This window comes from Mytilinidion resinicola (assembly GCF_010093595.1).
Source record: "Mytilinidion resinicola strain CBS 304.34 unplaced genomic scaffold BDZ99scaffold_28, whole genome shotgun sequence".
Classification (NCBI taxonomy): domain Eukaryota; kingdom Fungi; phylum Ascomycota; class Dothideomycetes; order Mytilinidiales; family Mytilinidiaceae; genus Mytilinidion; species Mytilinidion resinicola.
The window spans coordinates 111,738-136,285 of record NW_022985464.1 but is presented as its reverse complement, the minus strand read 5'-3'; the positions used below and the strand labels follow the sequence as shown (position 1 = coordinate 136,285).

General features: G+C 50.3%; 10 protein-coding genes across 10 annotated transcripts; 2 read left to right on the top strand and 8 right to left on the bottom strand.

Moving 5' to 3' along the window:
• Positions 1 to 2,470: 2,470 nt before the first annotated feature.
• On the bottom strand, positions 2,471 to 3,254 carry BDZ99DRAFT_576348 (uncharacterized protein; the record flags this gene model as incomplete). The annotated part of the gene is made up of 3 exons (XM_033728574.1): positions 2,471 to 2,900; positions 2,964 to 3,056; positions 3,120 to 3,254. 3 exons carry the CDS (start codon positions 3,252 to 3,254, stop codon positions 2,520 to 2,522), a joined length of 609 nt encoding a protein of 202 aa, XP_033570048.1. The 3' UTR covers positions 2,471 to 2,519.
• A 498-nt stretch (positions 3,255 to 3,752) lies between these two features.
• On the bottom strand, positions 3,753 to 4,758 carry BDZ99DRAFT_576347 (uncharacterized protein; the record flags this gene model as incomplete). The annotated part of the gene is made up of 3 exons (XM_033728573.1): positions 3,753 to 4,219; positions 4,294 to 4,653; positions 4,713 to 4,758. The coding sequence occupies 3 exons, from the start codon at positions 4,756 to 4,758 to the stop codon at positions 3,753 to 3,755; spliced, it is 873 nt and encodes a 290-aa protein (XP_033570047.1).
• A 272-nt stretch (positions 4,759 to 5,030) lies between these two features.
• Positions 5,031 to 6,241, bottom strand: BDZ99DRAFT_468435 (NAD-P-binding protein). Its single transcript, XM_033721237.1, has 3 exons — positions 5,613 to 6,241; positions 5,448 to 5,544; positions 5,031 to 5,390 (listed from the first exon to the last, which is right to left on the bottom strand). Exons 1-3 carry the CDS (start codon positions 6,197 to 6,199, stop codon positions 5,235 to 5,237), a joined length of 840 nt encoding a protein of 279 aa, XP_033570046.1. The 5' UTR covers positions 6,200 to 6,241; the 3' UTR covers positions 5,031 to 5,234.
• Positions 6,242 to 6,925: 684 nt separating this feature from the next.
• Positions 6,926 to 7,396, bottom strand: BDZ99DRAFT_482310 (uncharacterized protein; the record flags this gene model as incomplete). The annotated part of the gene is made up of 1 exon (XM_033722474.1): positions 6,926 to 7,396. One exon carries the CDS (start codon positions 7,394 to 7,396, stop codon positions 6,926 to 6,928), a length of 471 nt encoding a protein of 156 aa, XP_033570045.1.
• A 270-nt stretch (positions 7,397 to 7,666) lies between these two features.
• BDZ99DRAFT_468434 (NADH:ubiquinone oxidoreductase 11.6kD subunit) lies at positions 7,667 to 8,751 on the bottom strand. Its single transcript, XM_033721236.1, has 2 exons — positions 8,344 to 8,751; positions 7,667 to 8,226 (listed from the first exon to the last, which is right to left on the bottom strand). The coding sequence occupies exons 1-2, from the start codon at positions 8,631 to 8,633 to the stop codon at positions 8,130 to 8,132; spliced, it is 387 nt and encodes a 128-aa protein (XP_033570044.1). The 5' UTR covers positions 8,634 to 8,751; the 3' UTR covers positions 7,667 to 8,129.
• A 998-nt stretch (positions 8,752 to 9,749) lies between these two features.
• BDZ99DRAFT_453844 (uncharacterized protein) lies at positions 9,750 to 11,994 on the bottom strand (the record flags this gene model as incomplete). Its single annotated transcript, XM_033718350.1, has 4 exons — positions 9,750 to 11,271; positions 11,319 to 11,516; positions 11,564 to 11,801; positions 11,858 to 11,994. The coding sequence occupies 4 exons, from the start codon at positions 11,992 to 11,994 to the stop codon at positions 10,228 to 10,230; spliced, it is 1,617 nt and encodes a 538-aa protein (XP_033570043.1). The 3' UTR covers positions 9,750 to 10,227.
• Positions 11,995 to 12,133: 139 nt separating this feature from the next.
• Positions 12,134 to 13,622, bottom strand: BDZ99DRAFT_576343 (uncharacterized protein). Its single transcript, XM_033728572.1, has 3 exons — positions 13,314 to 13,622; positions 13,152 to 13,252; positions 12,134 to 13,074 (listed from the first exon to the last, which is right to left on the bottom strand). Exons 1-3 carry the CDS (start codon positions 13,600 to 13,602, stop codon positions 12,289 to 12,291), a joined length of 1,176 nt encoding a protein of 391 aa, XP_033570042.1. The 5' UTR covers positions 13,603 to 13,622; the 3' UTR covers positions 12,134 to 12,288.
• Positions 13,623 to 13,731: 109 nt separating this feature from the next.
• Positions 13,732 to 15,374, top strand: BDZ99DRAFT_453838 (putative nuclear pore complex subunit). The gene is made up of 3 exons (XM_033718349.1): positions 13,732 to 13,779; positions 13,919 to 14,162; positions 14,216 to 15,374. Exons 1-3 carry the CDS (start codon positions 13,770 to 13,772, stop codon positions 15,015 to 15,017), a joined length of 1,056 nt encoding a protein of 351 aa, XP_033570041.1. The 5' UTR covers positions 13,732 to 13,769; the 3' UTR covers positions 15,018 to 15,374.
• Positions 15,375 to 15,663: 289 nt separating this feature from the next.
• Positions 15,664 to 18,264, top strand: BDZ99DRAFT_512206 (DNA mismatch repair protein MutL). Its single transcript, XM_033724610.1, has 3 exons — positions 15,664 to 15,998; positions 16,049 to 16,315; positions 16,366 to 18,264. Exons 1-3 carry the CDS (start codon positions 15,723 to 15,725, stop codon positions 18,028 to 18,030), a joined length of 2,208 nt encoding a protein of 735 aa, XP_033570040.1. The 5' UTR covers positions 15,664 to 15,722; the 3' UTR covers positions 18,031 to 18,264.
• Positions 18,265 to 20,074: 1,810 nt separating this feature from the next.
• BDZ99DRAFT_174048 (uncharacterized protein) lies at positions 20,075 to 23,837 on the bottom strand. The gene is made up of 4 exons (XM_033712997.1): positions 23,731 to 23,837; positions 23,078 to 23,633; positions 20,360 to 23,027; positions 20,075 to 20,301 (listed from the first exon to the last, which is right to left on the bottom strand). Exons 1-4 carry the CDS (start codon positions 23,739 to 23,741, stop codon positions 20,192 to 20,194), a joined length of 3,345 nt encoding a protein of 1,114 aa, XP_033570039.1. The 5' UTR covers positions 23,742 to 23,837; the 3' UTR covers positions 20,075 to 20,191.
• Positions 23,838 to 24,548: the final 711 nt, after the last annotated feature.

Genomic DNA, 24,548 nt, shown 5'->3' with positions numbered 1-24,548 from the left:
GAGGCCGTACGCCACGCGCTCGGCCACGCCCTTATATCCGGTGGCCCGTCTCCCGTCTTCCTGTTCCTTACACAACGTCTTGATTCTCCACGTAGCATTGTATATAGCACCTAATCAACGCTCCTCTTTAAGCCCTCGACCTCTCGCGTGTAGCGCTATTGTGACAATTGTCTTATATACCCCTATAATAGTATAGAAGAAGTAGTTCTAGGCCGTTTTAAGTTATTTAATTTTTACTTTACTAATTTATTCTTTTATACCTAGTATTAGAAACTAGGTAGTATACCTATATATAAGAACCGGCCTAATAACTGCTAAGTATATATACTATACTTTTTAAAAGCTTACGCCCTATATTAATACTATTAGCTATATAAAGGCTTCTATTTATACTATAGCTTTTTCCTTTATAATATATATATATAGGCCCTATTTAAGTTTAGAGTTTACCTAAACTCTAAGTATATAAAGCTCTATAATTAGGCCCTTTATAAAGCCCTAGATATTTACTATAGCCTTTATATTTACCGTATTTAAACGGCGCCTTATAAAGTATATAAGGTAATACTTATCTAGGGTAAATACTATACTATACTTCTTCGCCCACTCTATATACTATATATACGCACTTTCGATTACCCTATAGTTCTTTTCTATACTTTTACTAAGGTAGTTTTACTATACGCCTATTAATTAGGCCTGCCTAATATAATAAAGATCTACCCTATTTTCTATATCTTCCTTCTATAGCCTGCCGCCCTGTTTTTAGATTACCTTTCTAGCTAAAAAAAACTCTTCTCCTAAACCTATTAAGGTTAATAGCGAACCGGAGTACTATATTAACCGTATTAAAAACCTCTGCTTTAACTAACGCCGGAAGTAATATAAATACCTTATTAAATAGACTAGCTATAATAAGTTATCCTAAGAGCCTGCTTTAGAGCTTAAAAATATAATAGCTGCCGCCGATTATTATCGCCGGCACCCTAATATACCTAAGCCACCTAATATATAATTATACGATTATAAGAGCCCTGCGTAGAAGGCTTTTACTAACTACCCTAGGGCTATATAACACGACTTTAACGCCTAAAAAACTTAGGTTTAAAAGGGGGGTACTATTATAGTAACTACCTGTAATACCTTACCTACTATAATTCGCCGATTACGTGTTTAGTCTAGCTCCTAGTCTAGATTATATCCTAGAATATAGCCTAGATTATATAACTTAGTCTAGGTTATAGTCTAGGTTATAGACTAGATTACGTAGCGTTGTTACCTAATCTTGTATAGAGCTCGCGAGCTTATACTATACGCACGTTTCGCCGGCATATTTTCTTCGCCGGCGCTCTCGATTTCCTATTCCTTATATAACGTCTTAATTCCCTACGTAGTAACGTGTTTAGCATCTAATTAAAGCTTTTTTCTAAGCTCTTAAACTCCTACTTATAGCACTATTGTAATAATAGGTATATAAAACTAAAAAGTAGTTAAAAGTAAAAAGCCTTTAGAATAAAAAAAAAGAATATAAAGGTAATAAAAAAGGAAAAAGCTTAGATATAAAATATATTAATTCTATACTAGTAGATAACTTATCGCTTAGCACGCCCTAATTAGCTAAAGCTTTACTAGCCTTTTATATTTCTTACTTTTTACTGCTTATTTAAGCTGCCTATATATTTTTTATATAATTAAGAATAGTTCCTTAAAAAAAAAAAGATACTATTATAGTAGCCTTTAGGATAAAGCCCTTTAGGTAGGGTTATCTTACCGGTGTTGGCCACGGGCCCTGTTAGACTAAGTTTAACTAGTTTAGCTTGGATTAGCTAACATCCAAGAGCGCCGGGAAGTTGTAGGATAAAGACGCCTCCCCGCCCCTAGAAGGGAGGCGAGCTGTTTGTTTTCTTAACGGTAGAACTCCTACCAACTGCCGTACTAGCTAGCTCTTACCTATCGCTATACATTATTATTTAACAATCTGGATCAAACCGTCCAATCCAAAATTCTAATCAATCCAATTAATCAAGCTTCATTCTATATATAACAGCCCAATCAATCTGCTCCCTAGTTAAGCCGGCCGCCGATTTACTAACCACGCTGGTTGAAAGAGACGTCCCTTGGTCCGTCAATTGGCTCTGTGGAGATTCCAACTGCTGCTGGGTCTGATAGCTGACGGGGGCAGTATACCTCTCGGCAGGTTTGGGGAGAGCTTGCTGAGTTGGAGTCTCAAAAGGTATTTGGAGCAGAAAGATCTTGTCCTGGATTTTTCGATTCCTTCACTCTCTGCTTGGGAGGCTCTGATGCTAATACAGATTTCCTGGCCTGCTTCTCTAGTGTGGCGGGTTGGTTCGAAGCCTCTGGGACATATTGGTGTTGGTGAGTGTTGGATGGGCCAACGCTATCAACGAGACTGTATTGATCGTTGCCCCGGTTCTGGTTAAGGTTGACCACAGGGGTGGTGAGATAGCCACCTAGAGGAAGGCGAGCTAACAGCGGCTGTGTCTGCGGATCCTGCTGAACTAATTAGCCGGGAAAGCTTGAATCAGGCGGTAAATCGGGCGCTGGGGGATGCGTCGAATGTTTTGCTCTTCATCCTCCTCCTCTTCGTCGACCAGAAGTCCGATATAGAGGTCCAGAATCATAATCCCAAGAACGAATGCCTCTCTAACTACACCATTCATCAGCAGCTCAAGCTTCTTCGATGCGCGTGCGTTGCTTGCATTGCTGGCCTTCTTCGCCGTAGACGTGACATCGGCGTTAACGGTATTGGCCTCCTGACCTGCTGTCGCTGCAAGGTTCTTCGCGGCTTCCGTCGCGTGCTTTTGCTCTATGCATTTTTCTGCTCGCTTGATCGATTTCTCTGCTTTTCCGTCGTTGCCTTGACGATTGTTGCCTTTCTTCTGTATAAATGATTAGTCAAAGATAACAGTGTTTGATATTAGCCACGTAAGGGTAGAGCTTACACCACGCCATTCGATGGGCACGTTGACAAACTGCCTCACGAGCCTGTCCCCAAAGCCTCCACTCAGAACCTCTGCGAAGATAGTCTTTTCGTGCTAAACACAAAGTTAGCCTGCAAAGAGGACAATGCACGAAAGAGGCACCATCTGCCTACATACCGTTAAGGCATAACATATTTTTCTCATCCGCATAAAGCATTGGAGTTCGTCGTCTGCAATCTTTCCAAATTCATGCGGATTCTGCGTCGGAGACCATCCATCTTTCTTGCCTTCCCGTAGCTTAGCCATGTCCATGTTTAGATCCCCATAAGAACCCCAAGTAACAGACATTGAACACTTCCCGCTGTGCGGTTCTTAGCTGGTGGTTTCTCCTATCTTCCCACTCTCTTGGTAGAAGGAAGCATGGTAGCAAGGCGCTAGAGTTAGTTCACCCAATACGGTTTCCTTCCAGGGTAAATAGCGGCGTTACGGGGAAGCCTGGTGCTAGAGAAAGAAGGAATAATCCGAGAGATCAAAGCAAATTGATCAGACAAAACGAGCTTTTTCCGTTCAAATTCATTCGTCGGTATCAGATTGTGAGTAAGACGAAAAGGAACGAGCTAACTCCAACTGTTCAGTGAGAAAAGAGAGAAGAGAGTTCATTTTTAGGCAATACCCAATGGGCCAAAACTATTCTAGGGAAGAGGCGCGAATCTTACTTCGATACCAACCAAAGAAACTGCCCTGCGTGCGACCTCCTACTGCCTTTGATAACAATAGAATGACGGGAAAGAAAATTAGGAGTTATTGTGATCAGAGTGTCAAAGCTCTCTTCTGGTGCGCATGTTCGTGGTACGAAACGATATCCCAGTACTCTTTAGGGCCAAGAGGACTGTCCTTATACGCTGCCTTCCACTTAAAGTATTCCTCGGGATCGGCGACCTTGTCGAGCAAGTGAGTAGAGTCACTCACGATCTTCGAAGGCTGTGAGAACTTGCGACCTTTTTGACCTCCTTGCTCGTAGTAGAACATAACGACGGCCTTAGTAGGATAGTGCGGTATTGGTTCGGATTCTTCGGGTTCAGAGTCTTGGTCGTCATCCCAGAGCGGCAAACCGTCTGCTGATACGGACGATAGATAGTTGGCTGGAGTCAAGGGCTCCACAAAAGTAAACTTCGTCTCAATCTTAACATCCGCGTTGACCTCAATCTGGGCGATCTTTGGCGAATCGGAAGGTAAGTTGACCCACTTGCTTGAAGTAAGCATGCCGTTCGCAGAGGCTAACTCTAAATTAGCAATCTGAGAGGGACATAGGGGCTGCCGAATGTTCGCGGTAATCTCAGAGTACACTAACCACCAGAATTGGCCCTGGACTTGGTTGGGCCTACTCTCTGCGAAGGTAGGGTGTACGGCGGAGTAGCCTCGCGCGATGAGTATGAGTCCGGGTTTGAGTCGGATTCGACTAAACCGGTACCACTAGAGAGTACGACCTTGACCTTCTCTTCGGTAGTATTTTGGCCAGCGGGAGTTGCGTTACGCTTTATGTTGGCCTTGTTATTCGCCCTGCCCGTCCAAAAGTGGGCTTGGTTGATGATGGCCGTGGCGTGAATGTTGAGTCCCATGGATTTAGCCGGTACACGATGGGAGGGCACAAGGACTGGCCTCGGGGATGGCTTCACAGATTTGATAGCGACGGCTGTAGGCTGCCTTTCTCCTGGAGCGAAGTTAGCAAGCTGATATATTGAAGTTCGCCAAACGACTTCGTCAGCTTACCGTGAGCGCGAATGATTCCGCAACTGACGCCGTTGCCGAACCCCATCTTGACCAATCGAGATTCTTGCTGGTAGAAGTAGTTTGAGCGCGGGAGTTACTGGATGTGATACCGTGGAGTAAGAAGTGAGATTTTTCGCGAAGAGCTGAGGCTATGTGATTATGGACTATCGATGGCTGAATTTGGAAAGCAGACAGAATGATATGAGGACACTGCAGAGTGTGTTTTCTTTGTGGAGCAGTCATGAAGAGATCATGGGGTCTCGCTGCCCTTGGTATGGAAGCTACGGTCGGATGTATGAGTCAACTTGGAGGTAAAGATCGATGCATTTTTGGAAAGACCTGCACAATGAGACCTAGAGGAAGGCGCATGTGTATATGAAATCATGAGCAGTGACTTTGGAATGGTAGAAAGCTCATGATACTCATCAAAGAAAAGAAATTATGATCTAGTCAACCCGATCTCGCTCCATGCCTCGAGGCCATGGAACTAATACTTATAATCTCTTATTTTCCGTAGACTCACTACTTGCACTCTTCCTTAGTCCACATAACCTTTCCTTGCTTTCCACTATCTACGTTCAAAACTTGACCATGGATACGGCCACTGAAGTTTTCACTCGCGAGAAATAAAATGGTCTTTGCAACAGCCTCCGGTGAGACCGGCTTTCGAAGAGCAGTCTGGGCAGAGATCAGATCTCATCTTGTGAGGAAGTGAAAGAAAGAAAGAATAGCTACCGTTCCTTGACAGTCAAGCCAATATTGCTCAGGGTTCTCCTGGCACTCTTGCTTGAACCTTTCCGTATCGACTGCGCCGGGAGCAATCGCGTTGACTCTGTGCTCGATCTATCAGCCTTCTCCCTAGCACTTATAAATAGTTGGTAGACGTAAGAGTTCACTCACCTAGCACCCTCCCAAACTCTCGGAGCATCAGCTTTCAGACTCATCAGCAATCCTCCTTGTACCGCACTCTTCGCCATGGCGTAGTCCGCATTCCCTCTTTCTCCAAACCACCCGCTTTCGCTTCCCACGATTATCAATCCCACATTCTTCGCGGTTTCCTTCTCTTGTCTATTCTCATCTATAACACCCTTCAGACCCCTTAACCACTCCCGCGCTGTCAACCAAGTCCCAGCAACATTGACATCTAGAACTCTCTTCATCTGTTCGAAGCTTGCGGCGGCGATAGTGGATGTGTGCTCAAGAACACTGAGATCCAAGCTACCGAGTGCGACGCAACAGTGGACCATGTTGCGGAAGCCATACGCTGTTTCGAAAGCAGCGGCAACCTGCTCCGGGTCTGAGATATCGCAGTGTATCTCCAGTATAGCTGCATTGGGGCCCCGATAACTGATTTCCCCATGGGCGATGTCAAGACTGGAGACCCTTGCACCGGCGGCTGCGAACGCATCGCAGACGACTCGGCCGATCAGACCAGCGCCGCCAGTGACTACGACGTGGGTGCTGGTGAGGTTGAGGGAGAGATCCATCATGGAGGTTGGTGTTGGGCTGAGGCTAGGTCCGTCGGAGATTGCACGGGTTTAGAGGCGAAGAAGCGACTAGTTACACCCGATTCAAACATGCAGTGAATATAAACCAGGTACTGATGAACCATCAACTGAATGCTTTGCTAATAATTTCTCTCGTCTGTCTTGGCTTTCTGCTCCTTGCTTTAATGATCAACACGTTCCTCGGCATGCTCTTGAAGCACTACACAAATATCTTTCTGAGGCTCTACTCGAATCTTCTGCTTCCATCCGCAGGAAACACAAGGGAATGTGGTATGAAGCTTTTTGTGGCCACATGTGTGCTTCTGATATTTTAAATACATATGATGAAGTCGTAGGGTCTCGCACGCGTTTGGGAGAAGGGTCAAGCCGTATTTGATATCATGGAGTTCTATTTGAAAAGGAGTAGATGATTCTGCATGTGAAATATTAGGTTTAGCTGGTGGTGTCCAATACCGGCAGTGCCTTGACATTGCCACCCTTCAACGTGGCCTATCACCTCCAGTACTGATACCATATCTACTCGTTCTAGATCCGCCTGGCTCACCCGTTGGAACCCTCATCGACCATCAGCGACGTGTCTCGACCGTCATACGGAAACCGAACTTCCACCCTAACGTACTAATCTCCATCTCAATCGCACGTGCACACTCCTTCTCTACAACGTCGTTATTCTGACCGCCCAGCTCGACCTTACGACCGTTGCCTTCAACCTCCTCCGTTAACGGAAGATTCCCCATTTCCCGATCTACGGATACTGACCACCACCTCCATCGGTCCTAAATAGATCGAGATTTCGCGAGCGCTTCTATGATTCTTCTGCTCCGCGATATCGTCGTTCTGGCCACCTAACTCGACGTCCACACGGCTTCCCTTGTGCTCGGCTTTGGTGTCGGTAGCTTTCTCTTCTTCCTCTGGAGTCTTCAATGCTTGGCCATTCTCATGCCTTCTGATTTCATATGATTGGTCCTCTTCCATTCTCCAATGGAACCTAGCCACCCTCGAACTCGTGTCCCCGCAAGCCAGACAGGAATAGGAGACCTGCTTGGGAATGAACTCAATCTCGGGACATTGCTTGCCTCGCAGGGCCCATTGTTCTCTCTTCCAGCAGAGCGATGTGGCATCGTCATCGAATTCGTTGTATCCGCACGAGAAGAGGATGATTGTATGTTGACACATGATTAGCTGATCGGAGCGTAAGTATGACTACTGGCTTGAGGGGTCCAGTTTAGAAGAGAATGACTGGAGAAAGTGGCCTACAGGACCCAGTGCTGGATTGTCACGGAAATTGTGTTTGTGGGATGCAGAAGGGGGTGGGTGGCGAGAGGGAGATAATGAATTGTAAGTATCAAGTGCAGTGCTTTTATATCCCAGAGCGACATTTAGCTTGCAGGCACGAAGCGATTTTAGATGATGAGTGATGACAGCAAGAATGTAAGCAGCACAATCCACTGATCAATTTGTTTGTGGTTCATGTAGCGAATATGACTGACAGCCCTGATAGAGGGGAGGTGATGATGATGAAACTAGTCAGGAACCCACAGATAGTACATGCCTAAATGGGAACCTTTGCAAGTTTGTTCTACTTGCCATCTCGTCTCAGCGATTTCGGGTGTAAGAGGACCGTTAGCTGGGGGAGGCTAAGCTTCGAAGACATTTTGATTTGGTGACAAAACATGTGGTATTGTCGAAAATGTAAGGCAATAAGCCAGTCCAAACTCTATGCTGTAGTTACCGTGCCACTCAAAGGAAATCCCGCGTCTGCGCTCAAGATTATGTACAATTCCATCCGCCTTTCTTCGTCTCCAGACTTGGCCTCAGTCGATGAGGATCAGTTTCGGACCAAGTCGAAAGACGTTCGATCTCCGTAACTTGAAACAAAGCCCTGCGTGCAACTATTGATCATCCGAGTCTAGTTCGCGTCGTTGCCTTTCTTCAGATCCGGATCCGGGAGTATGCCCTCAGCTTCCAGCCGTCGCCGCGCTTCTTCGAGAGCCCATGTTTGTATGCTATCATTGATTAGCCCAGAGCCCTGTACGCAATTCCCGTTTGATCCATAGCCTTCCCCACTCTTCCCTACCCATCTCTTCTCGAACAATTCTTCTAATGCTGAGTGCCAAACGTACCTCGTATCTGGCTTAAAAGCATACCCGACAACACCCAGCGCTAAACTGCCAAAGAAGCCATAGACCCAGACCTTCTCCCACCCCTCGTTCTGATACTTCTCGCCCGGTCGCACGCCGAAGAGCCATCCGGATGGCGGGTCGTAGTGGTCCTCGTGGGCGTGTGAGCCCGACCGTAGCGACTGCGAGGTTGAAATTGACCGGCGGATGGCGGAGTGTGTCGTGGCGGGCGTGCGGGACGGGAGGGAGGCGGTGACGCGCTGGGCGCAGCGGGCAGGTTGGATGAGAGGCATTGCCGGTCGTGGTGGGCGGAGGAGGAGAGGAGTGGAGAGAGAACCGCCTTGGAGAGTTCCGAGGCGCGGTATGGAAGGCCTGAGGGTTGATTGCTGGGTGTCGGTGGAGGGGGGGATCGGAGCTCTTTGGAGGAGTGAAGTGAGGTTCCGAGAATGGTCTTGGCGATGAGTCTAATTGGAAGCGGTTTAGCGCCCACCTTTCCAACAAAAGAAACCTCGATGGCCTTGATACACACACCGCCGTGACAAAATTTACCTTATCATCGAGCTGCATACAGGGAGGGTATCCAATTAGAGCGTGGGTCTTTTCAAGCTGCGAAGTTTGCCAGGAGCGCAGTGTGAGACACGAAATCGGCAATGCCGTTGACCGCTCATGAGACTTGGAATTCAGCGTCAAAGAATATCATCAAAGCTATTCCATGTTCTAATAGACAAGTCCAACATATTGTTTGTAAGCATATGCGTGTCACTTCAAGCCTCAGCCCCCGAAAGTTGGAAGATAGCTCCCGACCGCGCCGGCATATCTTCCGATGTCTGCGAATTCCCCGGCACTGTGCGCTCAAACATGAGATGCTGCCTCTCAGACTTAAGTCCCGTCTTTTCAATGAACAACTCTTTCATGCGTTGTATGGTGCCATTCCTTCCCATTCCATCTGGAACAAAAGAGTGACCATCCCCTGAGAGCTATCAGCGAACCATGTACCGCTTACTTTCCTCACAATTCTGTTGTGTTGGACAGCGTGACTTACATCTCTGCCCAATGAACCCTTTACCCACCAAGCGAGGCAAAATACAAGGTGTAAGAGAGTTGTTTCTTTGACGAAACCATAGTCTTAGAGGGAAGTGCCCTCCCCATTTGCCCTACATGGTAAACCAGGCGCTGCTGGTCGTAGGGAACCTCCTTGTCCTCAATTCAAGTGATCACCTCATCCATGGTACCATCATGCTCTACCTCAAGGGTAATGGTCTTACCAGTCACTGCGATGCTTTCAGTACGGGCTGCTTTAAGACTGCAATTGAAGCAGGTGGTAGACAAACACGTTTGCACGAATATTTGCATTTGGCAAAGGCTGTATCTCATGTGAAATTTTTAATATCACTGTAAGATCTATGAGGGCTACTGTGTTTATATAGGCGTTTGGTAGGGGGGCCGAAGGGATGGGGCTGAAATTGAAGTGGAGGCAGTGCTATAGGCATATATGCCCTCATTTTCCCCCTTGAAGATCAGCCATTCCGGGGAGGGGGGAATTCGAGTGGATGCAACGGATTGGCGACATTTTCTTAGTCTATTCCAGAGTTACGGGGAAGTATGAGCAGTCTGAGCCTACTACACTGACTCAAAGCACATCAGAATGATAGACCCCGCAGTGAAACAGAGAGATAAGTAGCTCTGAGAGAACCCACTGAACCATTTATACACGTTGATTAAAACAAGACCCTATATGTATGTTTGAAGCCATGACGCCGAAGCGACTAAGTCCAAGGGTCGCACGCTTTCTCTTAGACTCATGAACTCCGAGCTGCAAGACCTCAATGAAACATTAAAACAATCTTGACCAGACATGATACAGGTGTAGAAACCGGATTCACCTCGCTAGGATGCTGGAACTGGTTCTTTAGGCTTCTCGGCTTGTTCAGAGCCTGTCTCGCTCAAAGACATGCTGCTCATCTCTTGAGAGGCCTGCTCCAAAATCGAGTCGTCCACAGAGGCGTTCTGTGCCGCTTCCGCCTCTCGTGTCCTCTCTTCTTCCTGTCTCTTCCTTTCGACCTCTCGTATCTTCTCTTCTTCTAGCCTGTTCCTCTCTCTCTCCACTCTCTTCTTCTCCTTCCTCTCCTGGTCTAGCTTCTCCAGTTCTTCGAGTCGGACTCTCGTCTTTTCCGCTTCTTCTTGCTCTCTCTTCTCTCTTTCTATTTTCTCCTGTTTCTCCCTCTCCACTCTCTCCAAGGCCTCGAACTCTTCATCCACCTCGTTATCATCCACAACACCCTCCTGGCCGACCTCATTGATGATACCAGAAACCTCGTCAACCTTGCTCATCTCCTCTTTCAGCGCATCAACGACACCCTCGACGCCTTCCGCACCTCCAACCTCCTTATGCAGCCCCTTGAGCACAGTCGCGCTAGCTTCCATAACTTTGATAATCTCGACCTGATCAGCAGCTTGCTCGATCTTGGCAAGCACTTCTTCGAGCTGGGCAAGGGTATCTGTACGACGGACAAGCGTAGCTTCGGCAAGTTTCTTAGAGCGGAGAGCACTCTTCGCTGCCGTCATAGTCTTGGAGGCCACGGCGGATCGAGCAGTAGCGTCGAGTGTTGCTATCCGTCCAGTCAAGGGTGGGATTTGGGTGCTGATAGAGGAAATAAGGTCACGGAGGTTGGCGATCGTGGCATCCTGGTGAGTTATTGGAGATGGTACAGCTTGGCTTTCCTGTTTGAACTTGACGGTTTTGGAGTCAAAGGATATAGCCTGCTTATCTCGAGCAAGGTAGGTGAGGAGTATGTTGAGATCGATCTGGGTAAGGGCGTGGGACGAGTCCAGGGTATTGGCGAATTCGGTCGCGAAGGTGCTGCGGGAGAAGACGAGGTCTACATTCGATTTGCTAGAGGACATTTGTTTAAGGATAATGGACGCGGCGGCCTGTGGTAGTCAGTATCTGTAATACGAAAACATAGGGCAGAGTATACCTCAACATTAGCCATTACTACAAAGTTTCCAACAGCTAGACTTTCTTGAGATCCTGGAGCTCCAATCACTCCTAGCTGCCGCAGTCCCCATGATATGACCTGCCATGGCGTTGGAACCCAACTCCGATTGTAGATACTCGTCTTCGAGGACAGAAAGTCGTTCAGAGGGACCATTTCTTTCTTCGATACAGCGTCTCCCTTCGAAAGTGTCAGCTTTGCGCAGGTGCTGTGCAGGAGTAACGTACTATCACCACTCCCAAGGCCATGGGTCGTCCATACTCGCGGGTAGCAAGCGCTCTCGATAGCTCGTCGCCCGTCCGAATCGTGAGGAGATCGTGCGCGGCCCCTTGAGATGGAATCACTCCAGCGCGCGCTGCGTCCGCGAGCGCCTTCTTCCAGGCGCCTATGTTAGCATGGTAGCCATCGGGGTTGGTGTGGATTTGAGAGCGGAAGTCCGAATACAGCGACGCAAGGCGACCGCGACTGTAGTCGAGATTAGTATAGCAAATCCTTGCGTAAGCCTATGCATCATTTGCTACCTTCGAAACGCTTCTTCATGGTCGAGGATAAAGGCTAGCAGCTCATTCATGGTGCGTCGCGGTTTGTTGACGAGGTGAAAGCGCCGCTTCGCGTCACGAACAACATCCACATCGTCACCGCCAAGCTTTCTTTTCATGGTGTCGCTGGGTTACAAAGGTATGCGATCAAAGACAAGGTGGTGGTCATGGTAATAAGAGTACGGCGACCCATCGATCGCATTCTACATAATTCCTCAGTGATGTTTCCGCCAGCTTGTTTGTGGTGAGCTGGTGAATATCTCCGCCCTGCTCTGCCCCGCTAGTGGGGGTTATCTGGGGTATCGCTGCTATATCAGCACCCATAAGCCTTTTGAGATGAATAGCTTTCATCTGGTCCAGGTATAATAGAACCTCTTCGCAGTTTCATGCAACAACCCACGCCCAGAGCACCTTCAGCCTTTCTTAACAATCTTGATTCCGCTCTTCTCCACCGCCGCTCTCATCTGCTCTATATCCTCCATATCCTCATCGTCACTATTTGCCGCCGCACCACCATTCCGAGGCGGAGGATTCGCAACTTGAGTCTCCCTAGGCTTCGAAACTTGAGTCTCCGCTGGCTCGCCCGTTGGTTCTCTGCCACCGGCCTCCTTTCCTTCTTCTGCCCAAGCTTTTCTCTCCTCCTCGTCCAACTCCTCTCTCCGATCCAGCCATCGCTCCTGCACGTCTCGTGCGTCCATAGTCACGGCATCAGACCGCATAGCAACCTGCCACACAGTATCATTCGCGCCTTCTTCGCTACCAAAAGCATATCCACCGGTCCTGTCGATTGCCTTCAAGAGCGTCATCATCGACGTCTTGTCTTCTACGGCCAGAGTTTCAAAGCCAACAAGTCCATATTCCTCTACTAGCTCTACTACAGCCTTGTTCAAAGCTGCGAATTTAGATTGTGGTGGGTCTTCTTCACCTTCCGCCCCTTCTTTCGATCCTTGGTCTGAGCTCGAGCGTGATGCTTGTTCTGCGTCCAGTATGGGGAGAAGATGTGATAGGTCGTGGACTTCAGTGTAGAAGTCGAGGTTGAAGGGGAGGTTCGGGTGGTTTATCAGGTTGTCAATCTTAGTCAAGACGTTCAGAGTCGGCAGTTCGATCTGCAACATGCTACGAAGAGCAAGCAGTAAGGCGGATATGTAGGTAGATGGTTGTGTAATGACATAAGAGTCAGTCAGGTTCATGAGTACGAGCTGTCAGAAGAGTCAACAGATGTCTCGGGTTGAGGTACAGCAACGGAAACGCAGGAGGGATCAAGGGGAGGGCGGACTCTGTACCCGAGCTTTTGGAGGCGGTAGAAGATGTTCCGCAGGGAGGCATGATGCGTGAACAGCTCGACTTGGCCAGGGCAATCGAAGAGGATGTAGTCATCTATGATAGCAAACTTTAGTTGCCTCCTACACAAATGGCGGGGGCGCTTTTGTCCGCTCACCTCCGAGAGTCTTGAGGCCTTCCTCCAGCCAGTCGAAATTGAGCTCAAGGTCCTCCAGAGCAAATAGAACACTCCCATTTGGCCCCAGTTGCTCATCTTCCATTATGCTATCCAGGCTGACGAGATCGCGAACGTCGAGAGCCACAGGGTAAGAAGTATGGTCGTTTGCGGGATCGAGGTTCACGACGGAGCACTTGCGCCCGACAGCCGTGAGGAACTGGTGCATGCCATCGCAGTAAGTAGACTTACCGGAGCCCGGTGGCCCTATTACGAGCTGAGCGAAAGGCATATTCGATCTTACGGATGTTGTTGCAAGGTTAAAGAATGAACGAACGTGGGGCAAGCGAAAGAGCTCGACTCGGGCGGTGGCAGAAACCGCGACCTCGAATTCAGCACCGTTTTGTCCCATCTCTGTCAAGACCATCACATCCACGAGGGCCCCCCACAGTCAACAATATGAGCAGCAGTAAGTCCAGCTTCTTCACGTCACCTCACCTCATCATCTCACTCTCGCCTGCACCTCCCCTCCTTCTCTCCACCACACATCACCAAAATGTCTTCGGACGCGAAAGAAGAGGCCGTACTCACCCTCTTTGCGCGAGCAGGTGCGCAATTCGAGATCCCCGAGAACCAGAATCCTGCGGACGCCATATCGTCCGTCAAATTTGCGCCTCACTCTAATAAGCTCCTCGTTGCTTCCTGGGACAAGCATGTCTACCTCTACGAGATCACCAGCGGCATCGGAACTCTCATAAACAAATTCGAACACCGTGCCCCCGTCCTTGATGTCTGCTTCGGCAAAGACGACGACGAGGCCTTCAGCTGTGGCCTGGACTGGGACGTTCGACGGTGCTAAGAGCTTTCCAACCCTGAGCTATTACCGACCACTAACACCTCCGCAGAATCGATCTCACAACCGGCGCCCAAAATGTCCTGAGCACCCACTCAGCGCCCGCAAATCGCCTCGTCTACAGCAACACGCTATCCCTCCTCATATCTGCCTCCTGGGACTCGACTCTCCACTTCCACTCTCTCAGCGGCGACCAAATCCCGGCCTCTCTCGCGCTCCCGTCGAAAGCATTCTCGCTCTCCCTAACCCCCACCAAGCTCGTGGTAGCTATGGCATCGCGAGCCCTCCACATATACGAACTCAGCAACTTACATCTGCTTATATCAGAATCTAGCGCTACCGACTCTGCTATCAACACTATCGAAGCCGAGCCATGGCAGCGCCGCGAAAGCTCCCTGAAGTACATGACTCGCGCTGTCGCATGCATGCCCAACGACGCCGGCTACGCTTCGTCTAGCATCGAGGGTCGCGTTGCTGTCGAATGGTTCGATCCCTCTAACGACTCACAAGCGCGGAAGTACGCTTTCAAGTGCCATCGCCAGACTGTGGATGGCGTCGACGTGGTGTATCCTGTCAACGCGCTCGCATTTCACCCCGTGCACGGCACGTTCGCATCTGGAGGCGGTGACGGGATTGTGGCAATTTGGGACGCGGTGGCCAAACGGAGGATTCGACAGTACCACAAGTTTCCGGCCAGTGTGGCGGCGCTGGATTTCTCTACCGATGGTAAGTTCTTGGCAGTTGCATGCAGCCCAGGCTTCGAGGATGGGAAGGAGGATCTTGGCGAGGGGAGCGTGAGCGTTGTCATTAGAGAGCTAGGGGAGGTTGAGGCGAAGGGCAAGGCGGCGAAGTGAGAAGGCTTTCAGCAGAGGGGTGGAAGGGGATGAGGGGGTGGGGGGGGAGGCGGGAGAGGACGGGGCAGGAGAAGTGGATTTTTCGAGTCTCGTCACGGCGACGTTCAAGACGATTGGAATCGGAGCGAGAGGTAAATAAGGCGTTTTTGGACCTTGGGAAACGGCTTATGAACACGTACAAAGGTTTAGGCTCTAAGACTCGACACTCAGAATCGGATACACTTGGAACACGGTCAAAACAGGTTATATTTGAGGTCTCCTCTCATCTGAAGGATACCTCTTTGGGGGCAGGTGTTGGCATGTCAAAAGGTGTTGGCTTTCCTGTACCTTGAGAAGTTCTCTAGTATTGCCCGAGGTCTAATTTTGGGGTTGGTGGTTAACGATAGGGGTTTGAAGGAGTAAATTAGACTCCTGAATTAAAACATTACACACTGCGTTTTGAGCAGGACATTACCGCAAAACTCTTAAATGCCAAGAATCAGACCCTACGTGAATGCCAACTGACACTTTTAATTGTGTTCGGGGCTGCTTCAATGAGATATCAAGTTCCGCAATCTCGAGCACCGCTGAGATGTCGCACGGCTCTTCCGCGCACGTCCCTTTTAAGTACCAACGTCGCGCCACGATCTATGTCATCCTTCCTCAACATCCCACTTCGAAACTTGATATGGAGCCTTTCTAACTAAATATATTAGAGGAGCCAAGATGGCAGAAGAGATGGATACCGAGTCTGCGTCTCCGAGGGGCACAAAGAGAACGGCCGACGTGGCACAGCTACCGGAAGCTCCTAGAAGAATCAAAGCGCTGTCCCAAGACGTCGTCAACAAAATCGCCGCCGGTGAAATTATCGTTGCGCCTGTCCATGCGCTTAAAGAGTTGATTGAGAATGCGGTTGATGCTGGCTCTACTGGGCTAGAAATTGTGATCAAAGATGGTGGGTTGAAACTGCTTCAAATTACGGATAATGGGAGTGGTATTGATGTAAGTCTACATTTCCAAGATTTCAAGGCAAGCTGTTAAATGATGAACAGCGAGAGGATCTAGCGATCCTTTGCGAGCGCTTCACGACCTCGAAGCTCAAGGCTTTCGAAGATCTGACTTCGATTGGGACGTACGGGTTTCGTGGCGAAGCGTTGGCCAGTATCAGCCATATTGCTCATCTCAGCGTCACTACCAAGACGAATGGGTCAAGCTGCGCATGGCGTGCTCATTATGGTGATGGGAAACTCGTTCCATCTAAGCCAGGCCAGACTGCGGAACCGAAACCAATTGCTGGGCGTCAAGGCACTCAGATTACCGTAAGTAGGCGTACAATTGAATGAAGGTAAATAGGACTAAGTCCGCTCAGGTCGAAGATCTCTTCTACAACGTCCCATCTCGTCGACGTGCTTTTCGGTCTGCTAGTGAGGAGTACGCCAAAATTCTAGATCTCGTTGGTCGGTATGCAGTCCACTGTGCTGGCGTATCTTTCACATGCAAGAAGCACGGAGACTCCAACATGGGCATAACTGTACCTGCAAATGCTAGCACTGTCGACCGTATACGACAAGTCCACGGTAGCGGCGTTGCTAATGAACTCATCCAATTCAAGGCTTCCAATGACCGTTGGGGCTTTAAGTCAGATGGATGGGTCAGCAACGCAAATTACAGTGTCAAGCGAACGGCATTGCTACTCTTCATTAACCATCGTTCGGTCGAGTCTTCAAATATCAAGAAAGCAGTTGAGCAGACCTATGCTACGTTTCTTCCAAAAGGTGGTCACCCGTTCATCTACCTTAGCTTGGAGATTGACCCCCATCGTGTCGATGTCAACGTGCATCCCACCAAGCGCGAAGTCAACTTTCTCAACGAAGACGAAATCATTGAGATTATATGTGATGAGATCCGGACAAGTCTAGGCAAGGTAGACACCAGCAGAGCTTTTATGACGCAAAGCCTCCTACCTGGGGCGAAGATTCCATTAATATCAACATCCGGTGTTCTCTCAGGCGAAGATGATGTAGAGAGCCCAGGCGTTTCCACACCGGCCGGAAAGTCTCAGAAGGCACCTGGTTCTAAGACCGCGACAAAGAAGCCTTATGAGAACAACCTCGTTCGAACAGACGCTTCTGTACGGAAGATCACGTCCATGCTTGTGCAAACCCAACATCCTTCCTCGGGCGGTGATATCACCGCCACCGAAGACATAGAGTATGAGGACTCTGAGAAGGAGATGACCCTCTGCCGCTTAACAACTATCAAAGAGCTTCGTTCCGACGTCCGTGATGCCATGCACAACGAGCTCACCGATATCTTCGCAAGCCACGCCTTTGTCGGCGTGGTTGATGAACGGCGCCGCATTGTCGCTATACAAAGCAGCGTCAAGCTCTACCTCATCGACTACGGCATGTTGTGCAATGAGTTCTTCTACCAAATCGGGCTAACGGACTTCGGAAACTTCGGCGCCATCCGTTTCAGTCCTGTCCTCAGTCTCCAGGAGCTCCTACAGATAGCCGCCGCCCACGAGAAAGACATGGCAGAGATCGACGACGAGACTGACTGGGACGAAGTCGTTACCACGGTTCGTCAATGCCTGATTTCGCACAAAGACATGCTTGCTGAGTATTTCTCGATTGAGATTTCAGAGGAGGGAGAGCTGTTGGCAATTCCCTTGTTCATGAAGGGATATATGCCGTCCCTAGCCAAATTGCCCCAATTCCTGTTACGTCTTGGACCGCATGTTGATTGGACGGATGAAAAGGAATGCTTCCGTTCGTTTCTGCGAGAGCTCGCGAGCTTCTACGTACCGGAGAGTCTGCCGTTACCGCGGACATCTGATGCGGATGGAGTGGCCGAAGGAGTGGAGGATGCAGAGATCGCGGCCAGACGGAAACACCTCCTCAGGGCGATTGAATATGTCATCTTCCCTGCTATCAAGGCGAGGCTTGTGGCTACGAAAGGGCTGCTACATGGGCCGGGGGTCCTCGAGGTGGCTAATCTGCCGGGGTTATATCGAATCTTCGAGCGGTGTTGAGCAGCTGTGACACAGGTCAGGCAGAGCAAAGTATGGGAGGTAGAGTGGATGATTCACGAATCACAATAAGCAACCGTGTCAAAATTATACGGTTCGTAATGGCGACTGTAGTGCTGATTAGCGTTTAAACATTTTAGCCATGTCGAATCGCTATGCTATAGTTTTACCTTCTATATTGCGTAGGTGCCCTCGGCATCCTCCCTTACAATACCACCTTCTTCTAAGGTCCACACCATAAGCTCAGCATGCATCACGATGATCACGCAGCCCATCTCAACATACACATCCTCTCCCCACTGTTTTCCCAGCCTTTTTTATTTTACATGCCAGGCAAGCCCTTCCTCAGATCCAAATCTTCCTACCTTCCTCCTCTTTCTTTCGTTTCAAGTCCTGGACTCCCCATCCCCCTCGCTGCTAAGGTGGCGAAGTTCGCAACTGCCTGTACCGGAGATAGTCTGCCTTCGCTCAACTTCGGAGCTCACCGCCCTCGTCTTATCATCCTCTTTCTCGACCCTATCCTTGTAGATTCTATGTAACCCCTCCTTGGCCCCCCGAAGTTGAAACACTCTCGTACCTAGCCGAGCTCAACGGTCCCCTGACTCTAGCAGGGACATAAAACACTTCTATCTGAAGTCAACGCCATCAGTTACCTTCTTTCTTTCACCGAGACCACCGAGCGGGGACTAGGTTCGAAAAATTTACCATGTTCACACTTACTAGCTTCAGGTTACATCAAAAGTCCGGCTGTCTGAACGCCACGATCCTCAGGTTTGGAAGACTTCACGCTTCCCGAGTTCGACCCATTACCTTACGGGCTGGCTACTCTAATCCCATGACATGGCACCCTATATAACAGCGGACGATACCTCGTCGACGCGCATCCGTCTTCCATCTACTCTGTCCCGACCCAACGCAACCACCCCGTCCCCGCATTCCGCTAGAAGCAAACGCTCGCGCTTCTAACGTAACCTACAGCCAGGGAATTCAGTTGCTATACGGCTTTCGTGCTCCAGCACGTTCACGTTGCATTGCCGGCATTTTGCAAAATCCGCCTTTGCCCGTATTTGTATAGTACCTGTGCTTTTGATATATTGCCTTACGCACGTGCGCGCGCATCGGTTCCGTGTGGACGATTTCTTTCTGTGTAACCACAGCACACCACCGCGCGTTCACCCGCACGTCCCCACGTCAATCTTCAATAGTCCCAGACCCACTTGAGCACGGGTCCAATAATTCGACGCAGCACCATGCGGGATACGCTAGACACATGTTCAGAAAGCTAGGTGGGGAAAACAGTAGCCGTTGGTGTGCTGCACTGTGCGAATCACTGTAGATTCGTTCGTGGGGGGGAAAGCGTTGCAAGGCGCACAGAATAAGCACAATCTCAACTCTCATTGGAACGGGTTAACAAACCGAGGTTTGATATTGGTAGGTTTTGATCGTAGCATATGTACCATAGGTTACAATAAACGACGGATAACAGTGGCGAGGTTAAGAATGCGCCGTCGCCTCGCCTCGTCCGCCACGGCGATAAGCTAAATCAAAAACCCACGGGATGGCGATACCGCCTCCACCCCACCCACAGCTTCTAGAAGAAGCTACGCTTCGAGAAGATCTCCCTTCGTCTCTTGTTCGGTGTGGCTTGCCGCCAAAATGATAGACGCGCTCGCGAAAGAAGCAAAAGCGGCGTTTGCAGGACCCACCAGCCAGACATGATCGCGTGCACGGGTCGTAATGAAACTTTTCGATGGCTGAAATGTAGTGAACGGACCTATTCCGATGGTGCTGTGCCCACCGTTCTTCCCATCCTGCCGTGTCCCGTCCTAACCCGTCCTATCCTGTCGCCTGTCCTAGATATCCCCCCTTCTCATTCCCTAGTATCCCGAATAGAAACAAAACAACCACCCATGTTGGAACATAGTGCATAAATCCAAATGTCCCCCAGAGTAACGAAAGATGATTAGGCTCTAAACATTGACGGTCGTAGCGGAATGTGAGTAGACAAAATACAAATGCGCAAAGCTGGGTGGGGAGCTGAGCAGCAAGAACAAAGGAAAAAATCCATTTGATCAGAAAAGAGAAGCTCGGAATCAAACTTCGCGGATCCAAGAATGAGAAAAGAAAAAAAGGACCAGAGATGTTGAGATAGGAAGTAACACATCTACATGATCCCCTTTAAGCCGCGGAAACCGCCAGTCTTAGGCGCTTTGTCCTTCTTCTCGGCCTTTTCGGCCTTGTCTTTGATTTTCTTTCCGACGTTTTGTGCACCGCCTGAGTTCATGTTAGTCATGCCCTTTTCGAACGGTAGATTAGGAGTAATAGGACTCACCACGGCCGTAAACCCGTACATCCGATTTCGGCGCAACTTTAGCCTTTCTCCGCTCGGCGCTGCTGCCGGTTTCAACGGACCAGCTGCTCTTGCTGCTCGAGTGTACTGTCTCGGGCTTGTTGGGAGATTGGAAGGAGGCGTTCAGAGAGGTCTCATATGCGGCGGATAGGTCCTGAGTCGGTGTGATCGGATCTTTGCCGTGCTTTTCTTGTTGCAGTGACTCAAGGCGTACAGGCCGGGCGGGGTAGTTGTAGTTTGCGGGGCTGCTGGTCGAATTTGGGGAGTTGTATTCGTTATAATAGTCGTACTGTTGAGGGTGGTCTGTCACTAAAGGACGCGTGTAGCGTGGATTCGCCGTGTTGCTAACCGGGGCGGCGGCCTGGCGATTGAGATATTGATATGGAGCGTCTTCTTTGATGTTCGTCATGCTAGATTGTCCTCGCGAGCTCATTGAGTTCATGCGTCCCACCTGGGCCTGGTTCTCTCCTTCAAGCTCGTGGAGGCGCATTTCTAACTCGGTGTACTGGTCTAGTAGGCGGTAGTGTGTCTTTTTCAGCTTGTCCATCTTGGCATTGCTCGCAGCCATTGTCGAGTCAAGCATCTGCTGCACGGATCTTGGAAGTTGGCCTGGTTGAGTAGCTCCTTGTCCTTGTGCCTGTGCTGTTTGAAGTCTATTTTCAAGGTCCAAAATCCTGCGTTCGAACGTCTTTCTCGTCCGCTCCCGCTCTACGTCCCTACTATTCAGCTTCAAGTTGGCAATTTCGAGATCGCTACGCAGGCTATCGCGTTCCATCCTGGTCGGCTCTAATTCGGCATTGACCCCTTGCAGTTTTTGTACCTTTTCTTTTAAGGCGTCCACCTCTCGCTGCAGATTCTCTAGCTGTTCGAGATCCAGCTCCATCGACTTTAGTTTTTGCTTGGCGTGGAACTCTCGTGCCTCACTTTCGACTACTAGTCTTCGCAATCGATCACAGTCTTTCTGTGCCTTCTGAATATCCACTCGCATGGACTCCTCGTCGGAATGCCAAGTCTTGGACTCTTCCCTGTAAGAACGAACTTTCGAGCTGAGTTCACTTTCCCATTTCTTCGACTGGCTTCGCCCTGTCTGCGTCTCTTTCTTAAGCTGCGTGTACAATTCATTTGCTTTTGCGAGCTTCGCCTTCAACGTCCTGTTGCTGTTGATTAGGTTTTGAGTTTCTGCTTCGGCAGTCGCTTCTTTGATGTGCTTTCGCTGTAATTGGCCAATGTGAGATAAGTGCTGCAGTTTTAGGTATCGCTCAAAGTTCAGGTCATTTTTCAGTAGCATAATCTCACGCTGCAGAGACGCAACGCTCTGGCCTTGGACATCACCACGCGATGGAGACGTCGACAACTGGGTCTGCGTCAAGGTTTGTGCAAAATTTTCCAATCTAGGCGAGGGCGGAGTAGCGCTATGAGGAGCAGAGATGGTGCCGCCTTTGCGAAGATCTCGAGATGGCTTCTTCTTCAACCCCGTCTTGTTCTCCCAGTCACTAATACTGCTCAGAGGAGGCAATGTGGGGCTGTCACCGACATCGCGAGGCTTGAGAATTGGTGAGGGTGGAATCGACGATTTGTTCGCGCTGATGAAGGACTTTCGTGATGGCAGCTCGGGTTCATCGGACTCCTCGTTACCAGACGGCGAGAACATTGTCGATTGAGTGTTTCGCCAGCTTGTGCTAGGCTCGTCCTTCATCATTGTACCATCGTCGTCGAGGATGAATATTCCACTCTGAGGCACGTCCTCGTTGCGAGAAGTCACGTTCAGCGGCGCCGGGATATCGGGTAGTTGGGGCGGAAGGTCAGGTAATTTCGAGGTAGGCGGTGGGCCAGGATCATCCAGTGACGACGAGACAGCTACACAGAGCTCCATGCACTCAGTAACCACGTCGGCGGGATCGCTCTTCAGCCATCGGTTGTCGCTGAGCTCGTCCTCTGGCGTGGTGTTGAACATGTTGGGGTGCAAAAGATGCACCTGCCGAAACGGGTCAGTCCGACTCCGAATTAGATCCTGGTCGAACTCAAAGTCGTCCGCGCCCGGGAATTCGACAGTCTTGAGGTACTTCCGAGGTTTCCTAATATAACTCATGAAGTTGAGAGGGAAGAGCCCGTACAGGAAGGTGAAGTAGTGCAGCAAGCCGGGGGCGGTGCTCTCTGTGGAGTCGAACGATCGATCCATCTTCTCCCATCCAGGCTCGGCCTCATGCGAGCTTTGGAGAAGGCCGCTCGCAGACGACGACAGTATGTCGCTGGCCCTGCAGAGAACTGTAATGGTCTCTTCAGGTAGCCGGGGCACCGCCTTCTCTATCCCGGTAGCATCTTCCTTCTTTTTCTGTTCTGGCTCAGCTTTCTCGAACTGGTCCCAACAGAGGAGCCGGCTGTAGATTAAGAACAATTTGCTGAGGTGCAGGTCGGTGGTGAGCAAGCTCGTGATGTGCGGTAGAAACATGATAAGAACCGTCAGAGCCAGTTCAATTACGGTCGCGGAGGTGTCGACCATGAGGCAGGTCTCCAGGTGTTGCATAAGTTGTGTCTCAAGGACAAGGTATAGATGGGGTGGCTGAACGCGCACAAACGCGCTTAGGAGGTTCAGAGCCTGGGCGCGGGTATCTTTCTTTACAAACAATGCATCGAGCGCGACAAGAAGCTCCTAGTATATTGTTAGGCCTCGAGTATCAACATCGATGGAAACGTGCATACCTTCGGCTTCCTCCGTCCGAATGCCACCACTTGAGATTCGAGCTCGTGAGCAATGAATTCGTCTTCCGGCGATACGCAGTCCTCGTCCGCAGACGGTATCTTGGTGCGCGCAAGATACGCATCCAGCAGCTTCATGGTGAAGTGTGCAGACACACGTGACCTCTCCCCATCCTTATCGTCGTCGGCGTCGAATACTAACAGTTCCTGCAGGAATGACCGCGCATCCTCAATCTCGTCCCGCTTGTGTCCCAACGCGTCAATCGTAGGCCGTATTGCCAGCGTCCACCATTCCTCCAGCCGGCTTTCTCCGCGTATGGCTGGTTGCAGCAGTCGCAGGGCGCCGAGAAACGGACCATGCTTCTCGGGAGCGTCGGCGACGTTTTTCTTGTAGAGCGGGAGCAGCTCATCCTGCAGTCGCTGCGAGTCGTGGTCGCTGATGTCGTGGTAGTGCTCCAAGAAGGCCTCGATAGTCTGCTGGAGGTCCTCGGGCAATGGGTAGGGCGTCGTCGGGGCGGAGAAATTGGCCTTCAGCGAGGCCGTCAAGGCACTCAATGTTCTGATATCCGGTCAGCGCCTGCACCACGACTGCACATGCAAGACAACGCTGGCAGCCCATGTCTCGGGCGCAGCAGAGGCTGGAGGAGGAGTCTTACCCTGACGACATGTCGAATGGCACGGTCAGCTTCGGGAGCTGCTTCGGCCGTCTCACTCTCGCAGCAGCGTCAATGCCCGGAGAGGCAGTTCGGTGTAGTCTTTGGCGATGACGGCAGCTTGGTGAGGTGCAGACACGAAGGCACTACGACTTGGCGAGGGTCACGCCGGTGGCCATTGGCGTTCTGACTGCGAGGTACTACTGATGGAGGCCGAGCTCGTGGGGGGGTGTCTCATTGATATGTACTATTCACAACTCGGTGTCGTCTGGGGCGTCGGCCGGGACGGGGTGCTGAGACTGCGCCTTCTACGGCCCCTCGGTTGTGCCCGTCTGCTTGTTTCGACTGGGCCCAAAAGTAAGCACACATTGTGTGAGATGGAGCAAGTCCGCTGCTGCCCTTGTGTGTGGGTGGGTTATCTCAGTCCACTGCCCCCCCAGTCCGACGAAGCCGCTAGTGTGGGACGCCCCCCCGGTCCGCCGCCCATCGCAGGTCCCACCACGGTGCAATGCAGCAGGCGCATTGCTTTTTCCACCTGGCGCCCGCTTCAACACCAACCGGCCTGCCTGTCCGATATCTGCTGCGCAGAACCCTGGTACTCTCTGCCGACTGGTACCTGCTTTCTGCCGACTCGGAGGTATGTCCACACATCCTGCGGACTGTGCTCAGGTGGGTGCCCATTGCATCTATCGACTCCTATATGGTGTGGGACCCCCGATCCGCCCTTGAAGAACCCCAAACATTCATCGATCCACTCTCGAGACCTCGAGGCTGCCAGGGCACTCGACCGCGGTCGTGCTGGGGCTACGGCAGCCCAGGGC